The 19,790-nt window shown below is 39.1% G+C and overlaps 1 protein-coding gene across 1 annotated transcript in view; it reads left to right on the top strand.

Moving 5' to 3' along the window:
* The window catches only part of dhh (desert hedgehog signaling molecule), a 93,825-nt gene that overhangs the window by 50,817 nt on the left and 23,218 nt on the right, over window positions 1-19,790 (top strand). Inside the window, exon 2 of the mRNA XM_052009428.1 lies at window positions 16,207-16,468. Within this exon, the coding sequence (XP_051865388.1) occupies window positions 16,207-16,468 (262 nt within the window). The remainder of the gene's footprint in view (window positions 1-16,206; window positions 16,469-19,790) is intronic.

Genomic DNA, 19,790 nt, shown 5'->3' with positions numbered 1-19,790 from the left:
GTCACTCTGCTGTGGAAGCGGCAGCACCGCTTTGACGGCTAAATAACCCCAGGAAACGCTGGAGAATGTCAGCACACATCGGGCAAAACATGAGGTCTGTTGATTTGGGTATAAACCTTTTCTCAGTATGGAGATCTGGTTACTAACTGAATGACGTTAAAATTATACTTTGCTGTGCAACTTACTAACTAACCACCCTGGTTACCAAACCACCCCTTCTTCCACCCTTTGAGTTTTATAATTAATTTTATGAAACAATATTTGAAAATTCATAAGATAGAGCCCTGCTTGTCAATTAAATGAAGCCAATAGTTTGACGTCAGTGCTGTAGTGCACGTTGAATGAAACGGTCAATAAGGACACAACAGTTCCATGAGCAAAAGTTCCACCACCGGTGAAAATTACTAGCAAACTCTGCAGTTTCTTTCCTCCAGGCCCAGGTAACAGTTACCGCCAGTGAAAATTACCGGCTGAGCTACCTTTTGAACATCAAAGTGAGAAAAAGAATGTCAAACATAAAACAAAGTGTGAAATACTATGACTAGGATTGTTTTTCACATCAAAGAACAATGTCTGATTTGTATCACATAAAATGACCTGCTACTGTTATATTAACTTCTGAGTGCTGTGTGACCTATGAAACTATTAAAATAAACCGTTTTATCATCTGTAGCAGTTAATTCAATATTGATTATTATAAAGTAGTAAAATCAGAATCTTATATTACAGAGGCTTGCAATGCCTGTGCCAGCTCTCTGAAAGAACTAATTTAGTCTCACACCTCAAACCTGCAAATTCATCCTTTGTAAAGGACTCATTCAATTGCCCTTTGAAAACTACAGTGGAATCTGATTCCATCACACTCTCGGGTGGTGCATTCCAGACTTTCACAGCATTCTGTGTGAAAGAGTTTCCTCTTTTCTCTTCCATTCTTTAAGAACTAGTTTCTCCTCGTTGCTCTATCGAAACCCCTCATCATTTTTAATACCATCATTCTGTTTCCCCTTAATTGTCTCTGCTCAATACCAGTCAGCACTGAATTCCTCCTCCTGATCATTTCTGCTCAATACCAGTCAACACTGAATTTCTTCTTCCTAATATTATCCTGGTGAGTATCCAAAAAATTCTAAATCCGATTTAGAATCTGCAGGTTTATTTGTTTTCAAAATCTGAGTTGTCAGACACAATCTTGCTTTAACAGATCCATGCCATTGTTCAATGCTTCTGCTAGTGAATCCCTGACATAGTCTGAAGTAGATTCCTCACCACTGATGTTTGACTGATTAGCCAGTTGTTACTTGGTTTGTTCCTCTTTGTCTTTGAATGGGGTTTAATATTTGCAATTCTCCAATTAGTTCGCGTCTTTTATCTTTCAGTGGCCTAGAATGCGTCTATTCTGGACTGTGTGACCTATTAACTTCAAGTAGTGCCAACCTGTTTACTATTTTATTTCAGTCACCAAATTGTAATAAAATTTATTTGAGTGTCATCCATCCAATTTGCCTCATCTGTATCCATCGGATGTACTTCCAGCACAGAACATCAACATCTGACAGAATGAGAGCGTGGATAATTTAAATAGTTTCACAATACCTAACCCCACAAAAGATCAATCCTATTTTTTTGTGCATTCTCCCTACTAAGGGCAGTTTCATTCCTAAATGTCTTCAAAATCTAACTGTCCTCCATCACCTTATCCAATAGCCATGTTATCTATGAGGCAGGAAAGTAAGGTGCTGAGAGAGGGGATGGCATCCGATATGTCTTTGCCGAATATTCATGTGTACACACCACCAGGTTGAACAGTAGTTAGGGTACAATGAGGACAGTTGTATCGCCAGCATCACCACTATGGTTTATACAGCATACAACAGTGTTGGCCATGGAACCTTCAAGTTCTGTGTACCTTGGCACCACATCACCTAGTATCAAGTACCTCTGGTCCATACAGGGATGCCAATTAAATCCAAACAATTGATGGTAGTAGCGATACATTTGTATCTTAAATAATTCCTCATCCACCTTGTAATACCCTGGCCCATCTTCCATAGCCCAGCTTACCTTCCATCACTCTTGTACCATTTTCCTTCACTTCTGCCTCTTCCATCAACATGCCCCAACCTCTGTACCCTCATTCCACTCTCTTTTACCATGCCTTCCTTTATTTATCCTTGAAAGAATGTTGACATATTAGATAGATATAAATATTTTTGAGACAATAACACATGGGGTAAAGAATAACACTTATTAATTTGTCATTTTTTGTGCTGTATTACTTTATTGTGTTTTTTCTGTTCCAGTACAGGACTGGCAAACATCCTAGTTGATTTTAAGTTCATACATTAACATTCAATTCAGGACAGTTGAACATAAATGAGGATCTTGTTACAAGTGTTTTAATACCTTACAGAATCATAGAAGAGTTACATCATGGAATGAGGCTATTTCATTCATGGCTGTATGTAAGAACAATCCAGCTAATTCCACCCTCCCACCCTCTGCCCATAGCCCTGCAAATTCTTTCCTTTCAGCTCCCTTCTGAATGCAGCAGTTGAATCAGTCTCTTCTACTCCTGGGTGGATTGCTGTATAAAAGACTTCCTAATGTCACTTTAGGTTCTTTTGCCAATCACCTTCATTCTGTGCTCCTTGGTTCTTGGTACTTCCACCTCTATCTACTCTGCCTGACCCTTCTTGATCATCTGTCAGAGCACCTTGCAACCTTAATTAAAGTTAACTAAAGTCCCTCAACCCTGGAATCTCTGCACCCTCTCTAAAGCCTTTATGTCCTTCCTAAAGTGTGGCACCAGAACTGAACACAATACTCTAGTTGTGGCTGAACCATTGCTTTATAAAAGTTCATCATGACTTCCTTACTCTTGTATTCTATGTCTCTATTTATAAACTCCAGGATCCCAGATAGTTTTTAACCACTTTCTCAACCTGCCCTGCTACTTACAATGAACTATGCACATATACCCCCAGATCTCTCTGGTCTTACAGCCCTTTAAGAATTGTGCTCCAGTTATATTGCTGCTTCTCATTTTTCCTACCAAAATGTAACACTTAGTATGTCACTGCATTAAATTTCATCCGCCACCAATCCGCCCATTCCAACAGCCTGTCTATATCTCTTCGAAGTCTACTATTATCCTCCTCACAGTTCATTGTGCTTCGAGGTTTTGTTTCATCTGTAAATTTGAAAATTGTGCCCTCTACGCCCAAGTCAAAGTCAATAATTTATATTAAGAAAAGGCACAGCCCTGGTACTGACCCCTGGGGAACTTCATTGTACACTTCCCTCCAGTCCAAATAAACCTTTCACTACTACTCTCTGTATTCCATTAATTAGCCAGTTTTCTATCATGCTAATGCATCCCCTTTTACACCATGGGTTTCAATCTTAATGACAGTCTACTCTGTGGCACTTAATCAAATGCTTTTTGGAAGTCCAGGTATCACAGGTATCAACTGATCAATTATTCACACAGCAATGTGGAGTATTTGACTGGGGCAAAATGTGGGCAGTCATTTTAAAAAGCTGCAGACAGAGCAGTTGCTTAAACAGAATCTGATAGCACTGATGAATAATCATGAATTCTATTGTACTGTGGAACTGAGGACAGGAGCCTGATTGAAATGTAGCCTCATTCTTCTGATCATCTTGCCTATCTGCAATTTCCTGGTACAGTAGATTCCATTTATTAATTCTATAAGTCAATGAAATAGCAGTGGGTTAAATACACCCAGACAGGAATCCAGAACTTCTCACAAAAAAGCACAAAAAATGTGTTTGTTAGAATAATAATTGGTAATATAATTATCACACATGCGTAGGATGTTACAAAATGTCAATGCATGTCATGCATATTAAGGAAAACTTGTCACAGAGTCTGGCAGCAATTGAAGTGTAGAGGCCTGTTTCTGAGCATTTTGCTTTAGAATAAATAGCATATTGTGTTTTTTCAAAATGTCATTTTATTAATTTTCTCCAGACCAGCTCAGCATGGCAACCCAACATGGACAATTCTACTTTATATAAAATGTGTACGTACAGCCTGCATGTACACTGATATTGGCCTTCTATTCTCTTTCTTACCCACCCCTTCCTTGCTGCTGGAGATCAACACTTCTCTGCATGTCGTCTCCCATCTCCACTCTTGCAGCTATATAGTCCACCAATATTTTCATTCCAGGTGGACACCTGCTCATTGGCTGATTTTAATTAGTGTGATTGAATTAAATAATTAAAAATATTAAAATATTTAGACCCGAGTCCAAAGATTTGGGTTCAAGTCCACATCAAGGACTTGTGTTCATTAACCAGGCTGACGCTCTAATGTAATACTGAGACAGTACTGCTTTGTCTACCAGAGGATGTATTAACATAGCCCTTGATATCCTTGTAGCTCAAGTGGAAGTTATCTTGTGGCGCTATTTAAATGTGAACATTTGAGTAGGAAATGCTCTTGCTCCAGGCCGATGTTCTTTTTTTTAAACTAATGGCTCCAAACAGATTAATTACTAATTCATCTAATTTGCTATTATCGTAATCTTGCAGTGCGCAAAATGGCTCCTGTATGCTTCTGAGAATTGTACTAAGGCATTATGTCAATGCAAGTCTTTCTATTTTTGAGCAAGGTACTCAAAGCAACTGGTCTTCTGGAAGTTCTCATGCAAAATGGAGGAGGAAAAACAGTTAGAGAAAAATCAATTACAGTTGACTAGTGAAAAATGAATACATGTGGTATGGTGAAGACTGCCTAGCCCCTCAAGGGCAAAATTACTTAATTTCTAAGAATGCTTTTTGGAGAAAATCAGGGAGTTGGGCAGTCCCATTTTATTAAACACAGCGACTGGGAACCCAGTAGGCAGGTTCCAAAGAAATAGCAGTAATGGAAAAATATGTCAGATGACTTAAATCAGAATTTGTCACTGGCTTTAATCTGTAGTAGTTCCTCAGTATCAATCAATATTTGTGATGGTGGTGGTGGTGGAAGGAGAGAATGGGTTTCTTCAATATTCACCAACAAAAGTCTAGAAAGTTCTCTTTGTACACTGTAAGTAGTGTCTATTTATAGATGGGGATTTTTTTTCAAATTGAGGGAGTTCTAGTCATGATTTTAAAAAGTTCGTTATGTCAGGAAAAAAACCCTCCAAGAATGAGATTTTTAAAAATCTCTTCCATGAGGCATTACGTTCTTCAAAGTATCTGTTTTGATCTTTTCATGCTTTTTTGGAGGACAATAAATTGGTTTACTTGATGATGTGATTGCATCTGGTCTAGATGTGAAGTATTGATTTTTTTTTATTTAAAGCTGTTCCAGATTATTGTTGTTAAGAAAGATGGACCCATATAACACATACTTTCATTTCAGTTTAATGGCTTCTTCCCTGCACTACACTGCACCGACAGCTATTTTTCACTTGCCTTGTGCAGAAGTGTTTCGTGATCTCAGTCCTGAACATGCATTTTTGCAATGAAATGTTTATTCCAAAATGCACAAAGTGTCAGAAATCATAGTTTTTCCAGAGGTTCAATATACCACAGGTACTTGCTGCCAAACTTGTCATATAGACTTACCTAGGTCCTTTTAGGCAATGTGGTGCAGGCTTTATAAAACCAATGGATCTGAAGTTTTAAAACGGCAAGACTTATGAACCAGGGATTATGAAGGATATCTGGAGGACAACAGCCTCTCAGCTTTCTAGTCAGGTTAAATAACAACAGACAAGCCATTGTTTTCACATGCTTTGTTATCATTTTAACTTAAAACAGCATTCAGATTAACATTTTTATTCCACTAACGTTTTCCATTCCATTTAGAATTTTATTTCATATCCCATAAAATATTTATTCCAAAATGCACAAAATAAACTGTCAGATACCAAAGGTTATCCAGAGGTTCTGTATGCTCCAGGTGCTTGCTGACAGATTTGTTATGTAGACGTGTCTTGGCCTCTTCAGGCAATGTGGTGCAGGCTTTATAATTCCAGTGGATCTAAAGTCTAAGACAGTAAGGTTCACTGACCATGGGTTATGAAGGATATCTGGAGGGGCAGCAGCCTCTCAATTTTCTAGTCAGGTCGAGTAACCACAGACTGGTTATTGTGTCAGTGACATTAGTTTCTACTGGCAAAGCTCATTACGCAGTGTCTTGACCTTGTCTGGGCCTGAGATTTTATGTTCTTACTGATTTTCAGAGGTTAACAAGGAAGCAGCTTAACTCTGTTCATTTGAGTAATCTCCCTATTGATTTTTAGAATTCGTATAAAGACACAAAATTTTAATACAACATAATTTGAAAACAAGAATTACGGAATCAAGTTCATATTTTTTTAAAGTATCTAGCCAGCGTTTCTCAAAACCTCTCCTGTTTAACAGCAAGATGGTTGACAACTATCAGCCTTTTAATTTATAGGTGCAAGCAGTAGGTATCTTTATTCTAAAATCTTCCAGAAATGCACTATTCGCACAAAATCAGAGGTTTTTAATTGTCGTGTTGAAGGCATAAGAGTGCTGTTTCACCAACTCAAAATATCTATGTAAATATTCTTGTGACATTCCCAAAATGATTTCCATAGAACATTATCAGTACTGATCTGGATGTGATTACTCTGTTGTAGAGTGATCCTGAATACAGTTTTAAGCAGTTTTTTGTCCTCTACCAGGATTACACTCTTTTAAAGAAATAGTTGGTGGAACTCACTATTTTCTCATTCTCTTTCATACCCTTATTTTGATACTTGGCTTAGTGGTCAGCATTTGTCTACAAGTCAGAAGGTTATGGTTTTAATCACCACTCTTAGTACTTGCCTGAGCCTGTGTTGTTAAAGATGGCACCTTTCAGATGAAGTGGTGCACCAAGCCCCTATCTGTCTCCTGAGGCAGATATAAAGAGTCCCAATGGCACTTTTTAAAAAAGGAGACATTATTGTGGCTAACATTCTTCCTTCAAACAATGCACAAAGAAACGATTTTTAAAATCTTGTTTATGCTATGGAATATTTCTCTGCGCAAAATGGATTTAACTAATCATTACACTTCATTGTGATTCATTGCATAGAAAATGCTATGAGACATTTCTGAGAGATATGATGAGGCATTTTGATAAATGCAAGCTCTTTTTTTTTCTCAGATGCTGACAGACCTGCTATGCATTTCCAGTGTTTTCTCCTTTTCAGTTGGCTCAGTGGGTTGATGTGCAGTCAGAGTCACACAGCATGGAAACAGGCCACTTGGCCCACCATGTCCATGCCAACCAGTGAGCACCCATCCGTATTAATCTCATCTTCCAGCACTTAGCCTGTAGCCTTCTATGACAAGGTGATTCAGGTGTTTGTCTAGGCATTTCTTAAATGTTGTCAGCGACTCTGCTTCCACCACTCTCTCAGGCAGCGCATTCCAGGTACTCCCCACACTCTGGCTGTAAAAAGGTCCCCCTCTAAGATATACCTTTAAATGAATGACTTGGTACGTTACTGAATCATGGAGATCAGATACTAGTTATCTGTGCTAACTTTGCCATTTTTAAAATCAGTTTAGGTGATACATGCATAATAATCTATGTGTCCCTCTATGGGCAAATCTCCTATTTGATTGGCCTCTTCTTTGGGGCTCACACATGAACAATGGGTGCTTGGGACTGGTATGGGATAGTCATCAGTGACCATAGAATAGTATTCCAACCTGAGTCAGTGTCAACAGGGGAGAGAGGATAAAACTGGAAAAAGGTTCCAGGGAACTGTTCCAGGATTCTAACGCTGAAAAAGGAAGTTGGTTAGCATTCCCACTCCTGATCACTGTGTGGTGACAGATACTCAGAAGTATCTGCCTGTGAGGACAAGATTAGACTCATCTGTGACAGCTACTGTGATGGGATATTCTACCAGATCTCATCATGTAGAATGAAGCATACAAAATTGTCACTTGAGCAAGGTATTGGGTAGTGATCTAGCTCAGTGGAATTGTAGCTTCACTGACTCATCTGAGGACTGAAGTTGAAGGGAAGCAACTCAGGGGAAAAAATGGATAATGTTGAAAGATTAGCTACAGTGCACAGAACAGAAGTTGACAACACGGGGGGTGGGGGGGGGGGGGTGGTAATCAACAAATCATGTCTGTGCCAATTCTTCACTAGAGGATCATTAAAAAAAAATCCCAGTGCCCCTACAGCCCTGTAGTTTCCCTTTGATACAAATACTTTTAGAATATCTTCCCTTAGAAGATGCAATGGTATTTTCTCTAACCACCAGCCCTCTAAATAATTTTCTACCAGAGTCTTTCCTCGTTCTTGTAATAAATTTTAAATTAATGACTCCTTAGTGCTAACTTTGGGTCATATATTTTACATTTAGAGAGGTGGACAAATTAAATCAAATGTTTCAAATACAGCCAGAGCTGTGAATTAAAAAAAATAACAATTTATAACAATCCTAATTTGGAACAAAAAGATACTGATTTGGAAAAACAGGATCTTTAATTGAGTGAAGGATGCATTCCAAACATGGTACATTTATTTCAATGAATTAAAGGGCTAATAAGAAACTCCTATTATTAAAGAAAAGCTGTTAATTAGCAGAAGTGGACGGAATGGGCTCAACAACTTTGTATGGAAAAGTACAGGACGTCCCCGAGTAATGAATGGGTTCTGTTTTCATAGATGTCCATAGTTCGATTTTGTCCACACGTCAGAAAATACACAGAAGTCACTCGATATGGTAACCATACCTCCAAAATACTGCAATGAATGGCATCAAAAACACATAAGACTGATGAGAAAGAAATTGGAGAGAGAGGAAACTAGTTCTGCTGTTCGTAGGACTGAACGTGTGGACATCAGACTTTTGAATTTAATAACATAGCTTGTTCATATGTAGGGAATGTCCATAAGTCGGGCAATCGTAACCCAGGGATGGCCTGTATCAGCAATTAACATCTTATTTGTAACTGGTTGAGAATAATTGAGCAAACTGGACAGATAATTGAATTAATTGATTGCACAGCTTGAGGCTGAAAAAAGTAGAGTTTTCATCTTAAATCCATGTGCAGAAATAGGAAACAAGAAAAGGAGTTCAAGTAATGCAGCAACATGGTAAAACTACTATACTCCAAAGCAGGCTGGAAGGATGATTGTGTCCATGATCTTTCAATCCATGGTCAGAGTTCCCTGTGAAGGGATTGGGGATGAATCAAATAGATGGTGAAGTCATCTGGAACTGTACTCATGCATTTTCTTCTGATTGATTTGGGAGTAGGGTAACATGGGGTAGGATAGAAGCATCCATTCCATCCTATTCATTGGGAAGTTGATACGTGTTGTGGAAACACCTGAGAAAGAGGAGGTGACAGCTCAGTATAGGTCATGAAGGTCCCAGGTTTGAGTTAGGTGAAGCTGTAGGGTTTCAACTGATCACAGTGCCCCAGTTCAAACCAAGGTTCCTGCTTCTGATTGTTCTAGTTCCACTGGAAAGTACTTGTGATGCCAGCAGGAGTCTGATGTTTTTCCTTTCACTAAAATATCATGTCTTTTCCTCAAGTTACCAAGCTGCTCGAGTTTGGAAATATGCAACTTACGTGTGCTGTTTCTGAGAATGCATTTCCATTAGCCGCAATGAATAAATAGCTTTACAATGCGCAATTTTTGATGAAAATGTCTGAACGCCAACAGGGATAAAAGCCAATTTAACGACAAAACTCTGCAAGCGCTGGTAAACTCAGTCCTTGAAAGTTGCAAGCACATTTCTGATGAGGGAAACCAGCTCCTAAACACAAAGAAGGCGCCAAGTGTCGCAATATTATCACTGCCAAAGTGAACATTCTCTCAACAACTGAAGACCTAGCTGAAGGTCTGGAGAAGGTGTCCAATTTAAAAGAAAATCACAAAGGTAAGGCATCAATATTACTGTAAAATAGCAATGCAGCATATTTTTTGGAAGTAAAGGAAAGCATTAGTTAAACATATATGTGTAAACTATACAGGGACAGAGAAATATTACTAAAGGTGCAGCAAGTGAAGCTGTAAAAATGAATATTGGTAGGTTTATGCAAATTGCATTAAAAGTGCCATGTTGGGGGTGAGGATGAGTGAGCAAATGTACTGCAGGAAAGAAATTCATTTGGCCAAGTTATCCTGTCTCAATCCCCACTGCTCTTTTGTTTTAAAGGCAAAACTGGCATATAACCGAAGGGCATGAAATGGAACAAGTGATGGACCCCCCAGACATTGAAAAACTCACTCCATATAAGGAAGCTTTGGTTGATTTGTTCGGGAGGGAGAGTTGGGACTGTGGAGATTGGAGGGGAGCGCAGAACTGCTGGTATGTACCGTATTAATCGTATATTCTATGATTGCACAATGTGTTACATCAACGTGTCCATAAGCACTAATTCTGCACAAGCGCATAATAGTGCATGCAATGGCAACATAGTACGCAACTGGATGTACAATCGCTTCATAAGCAGAGTACAAGGATAACCAATTGCACTAGAAGAACACCTGTGCATAAGTGTCATTACCACCTCTACTTGAAATGGACATTTGCACAGTTATATCCATCACAGAAGAACTGATACTGACCAGCAACCAAAAGGCACTGGTGAAGAGTGGACAGCAGTGATTGGGGAATCAACTGGTACAGTGCGGAGGACTAACATACAAACAGTCCCCTTGGGAGTTTCATGGAATTTCATTGAGCCTGACTTCAAGCAACACAACACTACATTGTGGACTGTGGTGCCTCCTTGCACTCCAAATTGGAAGATGATTTGAGTGAAATCTCCAACACCCAGAAAGGCACTGTTGTGTTCCATATCACTGGCATCACAGAGTGCATGTTGTGTATTCTGCAGCTTGTTATTGAGTAATGTCAATATTAACGGTGTCTGCAGAGTTGACTTCTAGTTAAGAATTCTTCCACTTTTGCTGTGGGCATTTTGGCATCAAACTTCCAAGATCCAGTCATTGCGAGTTTCCACCCATGAAGTAAATAGATAGTGGTAACTGTGATGAAGGTTTCTAAAAATTCCATTGATGCTCAGTGTTCTATACTCTTACAGATCAATGGGCATCATAAGGAGATTCACTCCACCGGTGTCATTTATGAAGTAGCTCAGGAACAACTGGTGGCATTTGTATGCTATCATATAGGCCTGCCCATATAACCGTGGGTGCTACTTCTGACAAATTATCCAATAGTGACTATGGCAAGAGATACTTGCTGCTGATGCAAGTCCATCAGAGTTGGTCACAAATTTACTTAATGGGCTAACTATACTCCCTAAAGCCCACCAGCTGGAAATGAAGCCACTCATCAATAATGATCTCACTTTGGGAGCACATTGTCAACTTGCTAAGAGAAGCTTAAGATACATAAGTGGTGAATGTAACTTGGCAAACCTACTGAGTGCACACACTAGTATTGCATTACTTGAATAAAATTAATTCACATTCAGTGTTGCAGTCTAATTATTTTGTTATGCACAAAATAGCCTGAAAGTTATTGAGCAAAATTACTTGACAGGGCATGATGACTTCACTGCTGAGGGTAATGTTTTGCAAATAGCAATCTGTCCCTGCAAGATCTTCATGGGTTGTTACTGGTCCTTGGTCAATAGGACTAGGTAATGACTATTGTGTAAAAGATAATGACTGGAGTCACCTCTTGAATTGTGCACCTTTGCTGTACTCCTGACCTACGCTCTTCTCTTCTGGTATGATGGCTGCCACACATGATCTTGCAGAAAACTTTGCTCTCTTCCACTGTAATGATATTTCTAGCTGCTATGCTTCATTAAGCTGCCTGAGGCCACAAATAACATGTAGTAAGACATTACTTTTCACTTTCACCCTGCATCTAGAGAATGGTTTGTGTTCATCATTAATGTTTAACAAAGTTTTACAAAACAAAAAAGATATAATTTTTGCACATTTTCAACATTTTTAAACTTCTTTGAAAAAAGGAAAAACGCAGAGCAATGTTGCTTCCTCCTAGAATTTACATATATAACATTACCAACTTTATTGTTTAATATTAACAAGCACAGAAAAGTCTCTCCATGAGTGATAACAGAATCATTCTGCTCTGATGTCCCCTAAATTCAAAGCCTATTGTTACTCCCTGTCAAGGGATGTAGGAAGAATATCCACCTACGCCTGAAGTACTGGGACGGTACCTGTGGAATTACTTCCTTAAGGGAAAAAATAAACTTATAATATGCTACTCTACTGGTAAATGCACTATTCATTGTGGAGCTGAATTATGCAGACAAGGAAAGTCTCATGCTTGATGCTTGGATTGTGTTTGAGATATTTGAACCATTTTCAGAACTGCTATAATTGATTTCTGTATCCATGGGCTAGGGAATAGGGTGTGGGCAATCTTGGCTCCTGCTGTTCATCATTATCAGATAATTCCTGCAGGAAAGTGCATGTAAGTAGGTATTGGGCAAGGAGAGATTGGTCTTGGCACTCATACAAACCTGGTGACTCTCCATGTCTAGAATAACAGTAGCCAAGTGGATGCTGTGTGAGATCCCAAAACCCAACAAGAATTGTGCTTTCCAGAAAGTAAACAGAGAAAGAAAGCAAATGAATAAATAGATTGTGAATTTGTACCGATTAATGTGATTATAGTGTGGTACATGAATTTCATATCTGTCCTTTTTCCAAAAAAAACTATAAACTGCAGAACTGCATACTTGCAAGATAGAAGGCAAAAGACTTCATTTTCTTCAGCTTCAAAGGCTGAGAATCTCTGGCCCTTGAGACTTTCTTCCACTATTTCTTTTAAATTCAGGTATTTTTTAATTAACAATGTCAGGTGTACTTGGCATTCTGCCATTTTAGTCACATGAATTTCCAGTCCCAGGTTGTACCATTCTGAAACTTGCACATCTGCAGTGAGTATGACATCAAGCTCGGTTTTGTTGTGGCAAACTGAAGTGCTTCCAACTGAGGAATGATGACATTGGAGAGGTCTTATTATAAAATACAACTAGACTAAACAAAAAGTAATCAGTAGCGAATGGATTGGTATATGGAATATGATGACTTGCATAATATAATACAGTAATGTATCTTGTATATTAACTGGCAGTTATTGGCATCTGGTGAAGCACAATTCTTATTCGGATGGGAATACCCATTAATGAGATTGGCTTTGAAATATAAAAAAAATTACAAGGGAAGCATTCTAATTAGCCTTGGGCAAGCTATCATTTACTTTGCAGACTTTTTCTCAATTGCCATGGGTGGATTGTGTACTTGGTGTTGTAGTTAAGATGTTGGTTTGATTTTGGGCAATGCATCAGTTGTGGTCTTTTTTTCGATTGGTTTAACTGTTAGCTTGTGTGTTCAGGCATCACCCAGAACTTGAATGTGTAATCCATATTCAATGGATGACTTTACCTTCCTGATTTTTGTTAAACACCTGGAAAAATAAGTTATTCTCCTGATATCTTGTTTGGCATTCCTTTTTCAACTAAAAACAGACTAACTGATTACTTATCTCATTCCTTGTTTTTGGCATCTTGCTGTGCGCAAATTGGCTAGTTAATGCATTTGCTGTTATGATGGCACTTTTGAAGTACTCTGGATAGTTTGAGATAAGTTATTCTTTAAATGCAAATTCTAATTTCCTTGTGTGTTTAAAATATATATGATTTTCACACAGTAAATATGAATGGATATAGGGAAATAGGCTTAGAATAACTATTTCCTGTGGGAATGATGTACATTGTTCTGTGATAAAATTTACTCGATAAAATGCAGAAGGCTGACTTTCAGCCCATGCCAGCTCTCAGGAGAGCAATCCCTGGTTTATGATTCTGTATATGGTAGAATATAGTAGTGTAAACTCGTTGGATTTTCAGTGGTGCAGCCTTTCATGCTAGAAAAGTATGTCTTAATTTCACCTGGTAGTTTGATTAGTCTGGTGAGGTATTAAGCTACACAGATGGGGAAAAGTGTAGGTTTAATCATCAGTCCATGCTGCTTTAGCTCGCCTCTGCTCAGGAAGTTATTAATCTGTAAATAAAAATAACATCAGTACCTCCTGGTTAGGGAGGGCAGGGGAATGTTCTATCTTGCGTGCTGGTCGATCACTGTTGCTAGAAACTGTGCATTAGGTGAATATTAGTTGGACACAAAACCACACTTGGTTCTGATGCCCTCTTCCTGCTTCTTTGACTGTTGAAGAGTCTCCTAAGAATTGCTGCACTTGGACTAAATGTGGGTAAAGTATCAATGGGCTCCCAGTACTCGTGAATTCACAATCTGATGTGAGTCAGCATCTTTGGAGGCGAAAAGTGGGAGAGGAATAAAACAAAACCATGTTGAGAGAAATTGTGTGTTAGATTGCCAGTATTTTGTGCTTGCACAGTGTCCTCAATCACAATATTCTTGTTCAAAAAGTGTAGTCCTGACCTTTCATTGTCCATGTGAATATTGAAGGTCTTTCTGAGCACAGTGAGTGATGGAGGAGGTTTCTGCTTTGTACATACAGGTATCCGTTGATTTACAAATGCTTCATTTAAGAAGATTTGGTAAAACACAATTGACTTTATAAGGTATGTGTCCTTGATTTAGGAGCTTTTTCACTATAATGAGTAATGCTTAATAGCAATAAACAGTAATTTAAATGCCAAGCAATTGAAATCCCAGTGGAGTGGAGAGCAATCTTTGTTGACACAACTGCTCAGCTGTGTCAACAAAGATCCAATCCATTTGACTCTCAGCTGCCTAAATGAGTTAGGGGAGTAATGGGGTAGAGAGAATGAGGGACTGAGGGGAAAGGGAGACTGAGGATTGAGAGGAAGAGAGATAGATGGGAAGAGCTGGGAGAGAGGGGAGTAGTGAGAGATGTGTGTTTCACTTGGTGAGTATCCACAATGGGTACATTATGAATTAATACATTATGTATTTTTCTGCTTATTTTAAGATTTATTTGTTAATAATATTTTATTATTTCAGCTACTTCTATTGATGTGTTTTTTATGTGCTTATGTGTTTTTGACTGAAATTCTTGAGCTCTGGAACACAGCCAGAGTTTTTAGATTGAAAGTAATGGCAAATGCATTCTTGGTTTACAAATTTTCACTTAGCACAACATTTTCCTGGAACATAACCGCTTCAGAAATCAAGGGATATCTCTATTCCAAAATATGGGAATGTACTTGGCATGATATGCATGTTGTAGTCTACCACTAAAATTCTGATTTGCCACCCAAGCTGAGCAATTGAACTGCATGTCGTTCCCTATACTTCCCTACGTACTATAATTTTTTAAAACCTGCTCATGACATTTGTAAGCCTGTTGAGGGTTTCAATGGGCTCTTTCACAGAGGAAGAAAAATGGGACTTTTTTTAATTTATTACTGAGTGTTGCGGCTACCTTAGATCAGCTGATGATAAAATACTTTAGCCTATCTGAGATCAATTGCTAGAGCACACATCCCCGTATGAGACAGGTTAAATGACAATGCCACCTTTCAGTGATAAGCAGATATTTTACCAAGCAACCAGAAATAAAATGTTATTTTGAGGGCATTCAAATCTGAAGAATTCAACCTAATCAGATGCCTTAGCATAGATAGGCCTTTGACAATCAGGCAGATACCATTTTGTGTCTGGTATTAGCTGCTTTCAGATCATCTGAGGCTCGAAGCATTAATTAGGCCCACATGGTGGTCTTGCATCTTATATCTTTTTTTTTCCTCCTCTGAATTCTTTCTTCAAAGTTATGTGCTCATTCCACAAACACAGCTTCCATAGTAGCTGATAAAGCCCATTCAAATGCCAATACTTCACGTGAAGGCTTAGACAATGAGCGTTATAGGGCTATCCATTCTAGGACATCACAGCTGAGCCCAAAACTGACTTGAGCCATTGAACCCCAGCAGCAGTTGTAGGAGAGACCACATGTGTAGTGCCTATGTGAGCACAATGACTGAAATCAGCTAACCTCGCAGGCCATGTTTTGAATATGTGAATTTGCAAATCCGTACATTTCAAACTAGGAAAACAATTGGAGATCACCTGTTGCAAAGTGATATCTCAGTTAGAGACTCATTACTTTTTCTTTATTTGGATACTGTGAGCTTTGAAATAACTCATCCATCTGAGGTAGACAAGACCCAAACTATACCACTTTGTTCTGCAATGCCAAGCAGATAATAACGAGTATATTTATTTCTGTTGAATTTCAGCGCTGTAAGGATAAAGTGAATTCACTAGCAATCTCTGTGATGAACCAGTGGCCAGGGGTGAAGCTCCGAGTGACAGAGGGCTGGGACGAGGATGGACATCATTCAAAGGAATCCTTACATTATGAGGGTCGAGCAGTAGACATCACCACCTCTGACAGGGATCGCACAAAGTATGGTATGCTGGCCCGCTTGGCAGTGGAGGCAGGATTTGACTGGGTTTATTATGAGTCAAAAGCTCACATTCACTGTTCAGTGAAATCAGGTAAGAGTCAGAGTTTCATCTGGGCTTCAAAAGGATTCAGATGTGGAATACTTAAGAGTGCTTTTTACACAAATTTATCAGATGAAATCTCTATCAATAGACAAATCTCATCAAAGAATAATTGAGTTGTTGGACTCCCCTCTGCCAAATGCCATTTTACAACATGGAGAATTGGCAATTAAGTAAGGTTCGAGAGACTATTGGGATGTGTGAAACAACATACATGGAGGGGAAAAATCAGAAAACTCGGGCCTGCTCTTGCTCCCAAAGTTCCCCCTTGCCTGGCTATGTCTAATTCTGAAAGGGGGAAGGGAGCCATATCCTCCCATAGTCAAGGAGCCAGGAATGATAAATTAGTTACCCAGAACTTCCATGGCAATATCCTGGGCACTCAGCTCGGTCATTTTGTGAATTGACCAATAATTTATAAATAGTTATATTAGATGCATGCAATCAGCAATTTTTTTTTTGTGGAGTCTGTACTCTATTAGCTGTAGCTTAATTGGTAGAACTCTCACCTCAGAGTTAAGGTCATGATTTTACAGTCTACTTCAGAAACTCGAGCATTTAATCTAGGATGATACCTAACTAATGAGGGAGAGTTGTTCTGCCAATCGCTTTCAGATCAGACTTCAAACCAAAGCCCTGTCTGCACTTTCAGATCGACATAAAAGTTCTCATAGCACCATTTGAAAGAAGAGTACGAGAATTTTTCCCAGTTTCCTGGCCAATACTTATCCCTCAACCAACATCAATAAAATCAGTATCTGATCTATATCATTGGTCTAAGTGGGACTTTGCTGTGTGCAAATTGACTGGGCCATTTCTACAATCCAAAGAGGTATGACACTTGAAACCTAATTCAATGGTTATGTTTGCTTTGGGACATGCTGAGGCCCTGAACGGCATAAGTATGTGATTTTTTTACCTCATGGCCCAAGGATATGGAACACACAGTGACTGCAGCTTGAAGGGTGGATAGGCGTTTCGTTTTCCAGTCACTAGGTGGTACCCAAGGGCAGCTCAGCTTTGAACCATTTAGATTTTATTTTGATTTTATTTGATCCCTGACTTTAGCCTCCCACTCAGCACCTCCCCATAAGAGCATTGCTGAGATTGGCAATTCAATAGAGTGGAGAACTTGAACCAGTCAACCAACACTCCACTGCACAGTGTGTTGGTGCTCTGACAGGCTGCTACACAATGGCAAATGTTATTTGGCTGGCAGTTACAGGTTCTATGTATACAGACTTGATTGAAAAGCTGTGCATGGCGGCAATAATCTAAATGCGATACGCAGATCTGTTGCTTCTTGACAATGTTTCTGAACACACAGTTAAATTTAATGCTTGTACTTGGTTGGAATCATGACATTTGTCTGAAGTTTTGACATTTTAATTATCAAGTTTAGTGTGCATTCACTTATTTTGTGTATTTATCTTATTTATTTTTGCATTTTTTTAAAAAAGCTCTTATTCTTATCTTGCTCTAGATCACATTCAGTTGAATCTAGCGTCATTCCATTTCAGTACAATGGTGAATTGATAAACATCCAGCAGTTATATTCTCCCGGGGTCCAGCAGACACCAAATTAAGCTGTCAGCTCTCACCCAATGTGTAGTAAATTTGCCTCTCAGTCAGAAGGTTCAAGGTCCTACTCAGAGAAATGAGGACAAAAACTTAAGGCTGACACTCCAGTGGTGAGGGAGCCATGCACTATCAGTTGTACCCTTTCAGATGAGACATTAAGCAGAGTCCCCATCTACCCCATGGCAGTGGGAAGGAGGAGGGTGGAGAGCAGGGTGGCTGCAGGAAAGATCTCATTGCCCTATTTCAAAGAAAACCAAGGAAGTTCACCCCACAGTTCTGGTCAGTAGTTATCCCTTTAACAATGGCACGAAAACAGACTACCTGGTCTTTATGTTATTGCTGTTTATGAGAGCTTCCTGTGTGCAAATTGGTTACTGTGTTTGTTACATTATAATAGCAATTGCAAATCAAAAGTACTACCTTGGGCTTAAAACACTTTGGGATGACTGAGATCATGAAATGTGGGATATAAATGAAAGCTCTTGTTCAAGATGGTTGGAATGGGAAAAGGGGGAAAATTCATTCTGGTCCACAAGTGTGCTCCTCTGGGGTTAAGGAACCTTGTTGAGGAAATCATTAATTTGGATTTCATACATTCTGATAGGTTTGAGTTCATAAAGACTTTGGGAGATTATACATGGAGAAGGGGATCTTGTTCTTCTATTTGTTCTTAGCTATGTGGTATAATTGGTAGCTGAATTTCATTTGACATCTTCCCAAATTTTTAAACCCCACTCATATCAGGTTCCCTGATGCTGACATGATTGAAAATTAATTTTTGATTTTTATGTTCCAGAGAGTCAAATAAAAATCTTACTGTGATCAGCTTGCTTGGAAACACTAAATTTTTTCCAAAATCTTTTTTGTCTCATAGCCTTCTGTTTTTCTTGACACCCACTCTGTTTATCTTATAAATTAATGAATCAAAAGCATGCATTCTCAAAGTATTTCATTTGCATTCTAATCTGGTTACAGCAAGGTGAGACTACAAAAAGATACTTCGAGATTACCTCCACTGTGCTTGTAATTGCTGATTTGTGATGCATGTTGGCTCTGAGAAACTTCATGTTGAGTTTATGAATGCTATGTGGTGCTGGTGATTTAAGCTGTCTGACGTTCATGGTATATGAGAATGTGGTATTGATTTATCCTTGATGTAAATAGAGTCGTACAGTATGGAAACAACCCTTTCAGCTCAACAAGTCCATGTCGACTATCAACCACCTATTTACACCAATTCTACACAAATCCCATTTATTCTTCCCACGTCCCATCAACTCCCAGGTTCTACCCCTCACTTACACACTAGGGGCAATTTACAGTGGCCAATTAACCCTGCATTCTGCCTGCCTTTGGGATGTGGGAGGAAACCGGAGGAAAACCAAGCAGTCACAGAGAGAACGTCCAAACTCCACACGTCACCCGAGGTTAGGAATAAACCCAGGTTGCTGGCGCTGTGAGGCAGCAGCTCTGCTTGTGTCCCTGTGCAACCCTGTTTGCCCTGACACAGAAATCTAACTCTTTGAAACTTCCACTGGTATTTCTCTTTCCAAATAAAAGCCTATGCAGTCAATGCCTGTTATGATCCACTTGAGAGCTGCTTCCCCTGGGTTCATGAACTTATCCAGTGAATAGCCATTTATCTCAGAAATGTTCCATTTTGGTTTCTTTTCAGCTTCATCTGGAGCAGTAGTGGAATATTAGTGGAGACATAAGAGACTGCAGGTGCTGG

This window comes from Pristis pectinata, chromosome X, assembly GCF_009764475.1.
Source record: "Pristis pectinata isolate sPriPec2 chromosome X, sPriPec2.1.pri, whole genome shotgun sequence".
Classification (NCBI taxonomy): domain Eukaryota; kingdom Metazoa; phylum Chordata; class Chondrichthyes; order Rhinopristiformes; family Pristidae; genus Pristis; species Pristis pectinata.
Note: the sequence above shows the minus strand (reverse complement) of the source record. Positions and strands in the feature narration are given on the sequence as shown.